General features: G+C 46.8%; 1 protein-coding gene across 1 annotated transcript; it reads left to right on the plus strand.

Annotated features, from left to right (window-relative positions):
• The first annotated feature begins 729 nt into the window (after window positions 1-729).
• BOD1 (biorientation of chromosomes in cell division 1) lies at window positions 730-6,564 on the plus strand. The gene is made up of 4 exons (XM_062002872.1): window positions 730-975; window positions 2,337-2,461; window positions 4,292-4,492; window positions 5,705-6,564. Exons 1-3 carry the CDS (start codon window positions 745-747, stop codon window positions 4,488-4,490), a joined length of 555 nt encoding a protein of 184 aa, XP_061858856.1. The 5' UTR covers window positions 730-744; the 3' UTR covers window positions 4,491-4,492; window positions 5,705-6,564.
• Window positions 6,565-7,785: the final 1,221 nt, after the last annotated feature.

Below are 7,785 nucleotides of genomic sequence, written 5' to 3' on the forward strand. Positions count from 1 at the left end.
TAGGAAACAAAACTAACCGCATGGAATTTGTACCCTGTAGCTTGCAGATGCCATCAGAACAACAAATGGCACCGACAGTCTGAGGATGCCCCTTTAGCAGAGGCCTCTCGCTTGCTGCCTCTGCAGGTGCTGGTGTGAGGGCAGGCAGCTGGTGCTGCCCCCTCTTTGCTGGCAGAGTAACGGACGGGGCTCAGGTCCTGCTGGAAACTCAGGGTAACACCACACACACTGATTTTGGGTTTACATTAGTGCTGTCCTCCCTACACTACTGAGAAACGCCCTTGATTTGGCAGGTGTCCTCAGGGAAGCCCGCACCATTGGGGCCCTACGCGGTGCTGAGGGAGACTGGGGCAAACACAGACCCTGAGGGGCAGAGACCTGAGACCCGCAGGCTCAGCCCCGTCCCCGGACAGGATGGCGGTGGAGATGGGGGGGGTGAAGGTGGACACAACCCTCCCCGGCGAACAACAATTCCCAAGATGCATCGCAAAATCAACGCGCCCACCCCTCCGCTGCCTTGTGGCATTGTCGTCGCGGTGCACCCTGGGATTTATAGTTCTCCCGAGCCCTCCCTCCGCTGCGGCGGCCCTCGGCTTCCACTCGGAGCCGCGAGGGAGGCCTCGCCTCCCCGTGATGCAGCGCGCCACGGTGACGCGAACCGCGGCGCGCCGGCAGTCGCGGTGCCTGGGGCCGCGGGAGAGCAGGGCGCAGCCGCTGGCGGGCCCCAGGCGCGGGCCGTGGGCCATGTCCGAGAGCGGCGGCGCCGGCGGGGCCGCCCCGGGCGGCGGAGGCGGCGGAGCGGGCGGCGCAGGGGGCGCGGGCGGCGCGGCCTCCGGCTCGGGACCCGGCGCCACCGACCCGGCCTCCCTGCCGCCCGGCGACGCGCAGCTCATCGCCATCATCGTGGAGCAGCTCAAGAGCCGCGGCCTGTTCGACGGCTTCCGCCGGGATTGCCTCGCCGACGTGGACACCAAGGTAGCGCCGCCGCGCCCAGCGGGTCTGTTCCACGGCAGCCCCGGGGATCTGCCGGCGGGGCGGAGCGAGGCGGGGCGGCCGGTCCCTCACAGTCCGGAGCTGCGGGCACTGGAACGGGGCTGCCGTTGGACGAAGAGACACCCGCAGCTTTTCCCATCTCCCCGCGATGCTCGGCGCTCGGTGCTGCAGGAGGACGGCGTGCGGCAGTTGCAATGCCTGTCGTTAAGCCGATGGGGCTTCGTGCCCCGCTGTGACCGACATCTGTCAGACAGGCTGCTCTGGGGCTGGTGCTGGCTCGAAGCACTAGCGACCCCCTGGAGCAGAAGCAGGCTTGAGTGTAGGCTCCGAGTTTCATTTTCCAACCCTGGCCTTATTAGGAAAGCTGTTTCCCGTAAGAATATTTTTCCTCTTGTGCATAAATTCCCACATTTCCAAAACAAACATTTAATCTCTGACTATTGTTTGAAATTAATGTCTTCCTCGGTCCCAACATGAACTCCTGAGCACTTACGGCAATATTGAAGTTGAGTTGTTCACAGTTGCCCTGTCAAAATGAAACACTGGTGTTTTGCTTTCTCAAACTGTTCCACTTTAATCAACAGTCCTTCTCTGGGACCTGAAATTGGCATTTTAGGCAACCCAGCAGCTATAGCAAAACCACTGCTGAAGCAGTCAGGTCATCTACACAGAGCAGCTTTATCAAGACAGATGTATGCTGCCCAGGACAAATGCTGGACTTCTGTTACCAGCCCCTCCATTCACCATCCCACATGTATATCAAACCCTGAATTTTAACCCTCGCTACCCTCTTGCCCTTTCCTTGCACGGTAACTACGACCTAAGTGGTCCTGTGTAGTTAAAATGGGTTTGTTAGTTCAATCCCTGTTAACTGGAATTAAGCTTCTACAGGTAAAACTCACATAATTCTTCTTAGTGTCATAGAAGCAAATAATTAAGTTCTTTGTACATGACAATATTGCTCAGCCACAGTTTACTAGCAGTTCAGTGATGGAGAGTTTCCAGACAACAAGAGCTCTGCTAAACAGCTCATACCAGCACAGGCAGTTTGCATTTCAATAAGTAATATTATGAGCAGACAACAGTTTCAAACCCAAGCCATCCAGCTATTCTAAATTATTCTAGTAGAACACTGACGAACTGTTCTGTGTAGTTGCTAGTTGTGTTATTAGCTAAGACAAGCTTACCTTTGTTCAGAAAGTGCAAGGATGAAGAACGTGGGCAACAGAACAGTAGTGTGCATGACAAAGCTGTACTATGAAGGACTCTGGCAGGAAATTGTTTTGGGACTTTTTAGCTGTTTAACCAGTTTTGGGTTTAAAATACATTTATTTGTATTTTAGCCAGCCTATCAAAATTTGAGGCAGAAAGTAGACAACTTTGTATCGACCCACTTGGACAAACAGGAATGGAATCCAGCGATGAACAAAAACCAGTTACGAAACGGGCTGAGGCAGAGTGTCATTCAGTAAGTAAGCAATGTTTGGTGAAGTAATGGCAATGCTCTTTAATAAGCACTGTGTATCTTATCACCTAAGTTAAGTAAGAATTTGCAGAATTAAGTTTTTCACAACACTTTCTGTTGTGCCCTCCTGAGTTTCATTCTCATAGTGGATGCAGTCTTAACTCTGATTGAAATGCTTTACCTTCAACTTGTGTTTTCCACGAGTTGAGCAGCATGGTAAAGTATTCACTTTCTATTTAGCCAAGTTATTCCTGCAGGTAACCAACACTGTGCTTGCTGTGCTGAATTGAATGGCCTCGATCTTTATTTTCAGAGCAGAGCTCACGTCACTTAAAGAAAAAAAGTCGTGAAGATGCCAAAGCTTGTTTAAGTAGACTCCGACCACTAGCAGGCAGTAGTGACACCGGGATAGCCTGATTTCTTGCAGCAGCAGGTAGCTTTTGTACAGCTATTTAAGATAGAACATTTCAAGCATGACAGAGAAACCAGCCTAAAACATGCTGCTTCAAGAGAGAGAATCATAGAATGGTGCGGGTTGGAAGGGACCTTTAGAAATCATCTACTCCAACCCCAAAGACTTAGGCTTAGTGTCTCTTGCCACAAACTCATTGCAGCCCAAGGCACGAGACTTGGCTTAACAGTCATGAATAAAGTCTTTATAGTTCTAAAATTCTGGGGACAAGGGCAGTGGGGAGAGGGACTTCAGGACAGCTATTAGAAGGTGTTACACACAGAAGCAGCTGTATTTCAGAGCATTTGATAGAACCTGTAAATCATTAGTATGCAACAGTAGTTTGTTTAATGGGTAGAGAAGGGATGCCCACTGGAAGCACAGAGTTTCCTGACTTGACTTGGAGTCCTTGTGTCACATTTCTCAGTGCTTCCATTTCACATTACCACTACAATGAGGCAGACAATTGAAAATTGTTGTGTTAGGGAGCCTGTAATGCAAAGAATGTGAAGTGCTCCCTTTAAGTAGGCTATGAGTGTAAAGGACAGACAAATGGAATTAGGGAATTTGAAGAGTCCCTGTCACTCCCACAGTTGCAAGGCTGAGCACTGAGGGTGTGGGGATGTGTATATGTCCTTTGTTGCATGCCTGTATATGCTGTTACCTGGAGGTGATGTGGCCACGACCCTACACCCTCTCTGCTCAGCAGATTTCAAAGCCTTTTGTGGCTCATTTTCCGAGCACCAGACAGTGTCTCCGGTTTTTTGTCCCCCTCTCCCTTGCAGACATGACTTAAGCCTGCTAGACAGCCTGTGCCCCACAATCCAAGAGTCTGACATAGGCCCTGGAGTAATAAGTCACTGCAGTCTCTAGTGTTCAGTTCCAGAAACTTTGCTGTGTGCTACATGGGCTTGTTTTTATAATTAATACCCATCTGTCTAGACAGTTACAAGGAGTGAGTGACAGTAATGTTATTAGGGAGCAGACCTCTTCTCCCTCCAGTCAGCCAAAAAAAAGACTGTACTCTCACCTGCCCTCCTCCTCAGAATAGCTTATTTCCCTTGTTTGTGCCAAAATGTGTTTGTTTGCTTTCATATTGACCTCATTTCCACATAAGCCCTATTAAAGTGGCTCTTGTCCAAGGTGTCATTTAAGTACCTGAGAGACCAGATGTCAGTTGTTAATTCTGTAGGGAGAAGTGAGAGGGGGTGGGAGGAAATAGGTGATTGAAACAACTCCCTGTTAAGGATCTACTGAGTGGGCTGCAGTTCTCACCATGTTAATGCTAATTTCAGTTGACAGGAGGGCTCTGGAGAATCACTGGAGGAGATTGGGGAGAAGTTTTTCAGAGGAGCTGAATGACTCCTTTGTCTTTGTTCAAGGTCAGGAATGCTGGAAGCCGGAGTGGACAGAATTATTTCTCAGGTGGTGGATCCAAAACTAAACCACATCTTCAGGCCTCAGATAGAGAGGGCGATTCATGAGTTTTTGGCTGCACAAAAGAAAGAGGAAAGTGTGCCAGCTCCTCCTCCAGAGCCTGAGAATAAGGATCCTCCTGCTCCATCTCAGGACGCCTCCTAAAGGTCTTGTATCTCTGCATTTACTACTTAACGATTTTCATGTACCTCATCTCTGTAGCCTGTATAACACGAGAGAGAGCAGACATTGCGTTCCTCGTGGCTTGACAGGAAGGACACTTTGGTCATCAGCATGTTGTCAATGTCAGACAGTCATCTGAGCTGCTTCCACTTAAGTCTCTGCTAAAAATACATTAGGACTGAAGACATTGGTGTGATGTAAAACAGCTATCAAGGAACACTGTGGACTCTGCCAGTGCTGATTTTGGATCAGGCCAAAAGGCCTTTTATTCTGGTAAAAGCATATCCAGCAGTGATTGACAGGGAATTGGCTGGATAGCTTTCAGAACAATATCAAATGGATTAAAGATATATATCCTTTACAGAAATATAGCTGAAAGTAGAGTGCTGACAAGTTATTGTGCTTTAGCACTGAAAGTTTTAGATAGCTCTTCTTTAGAACATACACTGGAGTGTTGAATTGTTAGTGACTGAAATATTCCCTGCTGGAGTAAGGGCAATGTCTCTGGGAGTGAGTAACTGTTCATTCCAAATTGACTGGTTTAAATAGAGCAACCTATATCTTTCCAGCTGAAAGGACTGAGGGTGCCTTTGTTGCAAACAAGTTCATTCTGGCTTTTGTAAGCAAAATAACTCAGGAGGCCTCAGAGTGGGGCTACAATTGCTACTCTGTCTTAACACAGGTGATGCACCCATCTCCCTGTATCTTAAGGTTGATTTGAATATTGAGGCCTGTGTTGACATTACTGAGGAACCACTATCTTGATGGCAAATTTCAATCTGCATTTCTTCCTAGGAGCTTAAAATAATGCTGCATGAGGGGAAGCTCACTGAAGTGTTCTGTCAGCTGTGGCTTTCTGAAAGCAAAGCTTTTCTTTCTAATCTGCAGCTCATTTGTTAAGAAGGAATGAGTGACCTACAATAGTTGTTCTTATGCTTGGAATGCCTAGAGCAACTAGCATGATTTTTGACTTACTAGTAGAAGTTAAAGAACCTGTAGTACCATCCTGAATGATTTGATTTTGTGTGACTTACAGCCTTAATGCCTTGATAGATCTTTGCATTTGTCTCCTTCAAGTAAAGTCCCTTATAACCTGCAGCTAAGTGCAGCTGTGAATTAATCTATTGTAACCTATTCAAATGCATTTACTGGTGAAGGTACCATCCTCTAAACTCTCCTTTTTTTTCCCCTTGCAGCGAGTTCCTGATACTAAGCAGTTCCAGTTGCAAAATACGTGTCCTGTTAGATTTGCAATGGATTACTCGTTCCATTTGGTGCAGGACTGCCATCTGCCAAAGATGATTAACCTTTATCAGACCTGTGAGGAGGCACTGAAATCGGTGACATTCAGATGCACCCAGAGTTCTGCCTGTGGAGGGACGGCCAAAGTGTGAAGATATTTTTGCTGTGAACTGCAATACAGGGAGCACCACGTATTCTTGTTAGTCATGCCTTCAGGCAAGGGGTGGGAAGGAAAAGGGAGTTGACTCTTGTCTGGAGGGAGTAGGGAAGTGGTTTGAGATGATACTGAGCTTGGGAGCAGGAAGAAAAGGAAGATATTTTGGGGGGTGGGGTAATCTCTTGAAGATCACGTAAAAGCTGTCATATATTCTTTGATATAAGCCAGATGAGAGGAGTCACACACCTCTGCTGCATAAGGCAGCAATGAGCAGTAGGTGCTGAGTCAGGTGTAACTCACTGCACTGCCTGTTTTAGGGGAAACATTTCCTGTTTAAAACTGGAAAGGACACTTCAGGATCAATTGTTGAGATGGTTTCTGTTGCATCGCAGGAAAATGTTTACAGTTGGCTATGACTATAGCTGATTTAATTCTTAGTTCCCAGGTAACTCTGGGAAGCCAAGGGCACCAGAGCAGGTGAGCAGCTTGAAAGACTTTCCTTTCCCATGGAATTTCTCAGGTGCCTAGTGGAAACTGTCCAGTGCTTTCAGCTTGAATGCATGCAGTGTCCTCTGGATGACAGTCAAATAGAGAATGTGATCAAATATTCTGCCAGCAAATGTCCATACCTTTTGCAATAAAGGACTTCCAAAAGCACCTCTGACTCCTAGCCTTTTCAGTTTTTTTTCTTAAGGAAAGACTACTTTTAAGAAACCATGGAGTCCCGATTGCTGGAAGCCTAATGGATGTGAGGCTTTACACAGTTCATACACTAATCCAGCTCTGACGACATGGGGTTGTTGGTAAAAGTTATCATGAAATACTAAAAGGTACATTAATATCCATCTTAACAAGGTCTCTTGAAAAATCTGAAGTATCAAAGACTGAACTGACCTCACCTCACATCGTTTATGAGCTTTAAATCCCGAGTGCTAATGATGGTGAAGGCATGTTCAACCTTGTGAAAACAATGCACTTCTGGCAACAGGCTAGAGCTACTCACTCTTTTTTTTTCCTTTCAGACAGCAGTCTTAAGAAGCTCATAACTGCCTGTGCCTTTGTGTAACAATACTGCTTGAGTCCTTGCTATTTGTGGGCTACATACCTCAGCTATGGCCTTACCCCTAGACTTTGTATGTGAACAAATGCACCTGCTCTACTCTGCTCCCTTTTCCAACTGGGTAATTGTAGGGAAGATTTGATGCTGTGGTTTAATCTGATAGCTAATTTATTTTATTTAGTACTTCCTCTCAACAGTTGTATGCAGAAATGGAGATGACAGAATATGTGGTATTTAAAACCCTTCACAAGAGAGCTCTGTGAACTCCACTGCTGCAGTATGCATTGCACAGTGCTGTGTAGTCTTGCTGAGCCACAGTTCTTCCTTCAATAGTGTCCCATTTAAGAGTGTTCCTCTCAGAGCTGGAACATCAATGCCTGTACTTCTTAGTGATAACTATGTTGTCTGCAACCTTCCTGATATGGTTTGAAAGAAAATCTGTATTTTGGGATAACCTGCTTGTGTGGCTTTACTCACTGTTACATAGCCTGTGCTTCTGCTCTAAAACAAGGGACATGTGAGGAAAGGGCACTCTCCTGCACGTTGATGTGGTGGTTAAAGACTGCTCTCCAAATCAGTAGCAGGTGTTTTCCCTTAGAACCTTAAGGGCAGCTCTTGGCAGGAAAAGATCTGTCTTTTGCCTCCTAGTAGAGTGTCTCAACCACTTCTTTGAAACTGAGCCATTTATGCAGGGGGGAAAAAAAGGGTCTAGAAAGAGAGCAAGTGAAAAGGATTCTAACTGCTTAGACAGATTCTGGATTATGGTAGCAGAAGGTAGAGAGCAGAGGTGCCAGTTCAGTTTTTAAAAGTAGTAAGTA

Source organism: Colius striatus, chromosome 9 (assembly GCF_028858725.1).
Source record: "Colius striatus isolate bColStr4 chromosome 9, bColStr4.1.hap1, whole genome shotgun sequence".
In the NCBI taxonomy this organism is placed as follows: Eukaryota; Metazoa; Chordata; class Aves; order Coliiformes; family Coliidae; genus Colius; species Colius striatus.

Excerpts from the sequence above, each read along its gene's own strand:
- BOD1 (XM_062002872.1), top strand. The coding sequence starts at position 745 with ATGTCCGAGAGCGGCGGCGCCGGCGGGGCCGCCCCGGGCGGCGGAGGC. Across the intron at positions 976-2,336 it reads TCGCCGACGTGGACACCAAG|CCAGCCTATCAAAATTTGAG; the intron begins GTAGCGCCGCCG and ends TTTGTATTTTAG. Across the intron at positions 2,462-4,291 it reads CTGAGGCAGAGTGTCATTCA|GTCAGGAATGCTGGAAGCCG; the intron begins GTAAGTAAGCAA and ends TCTTTGTTCAAG.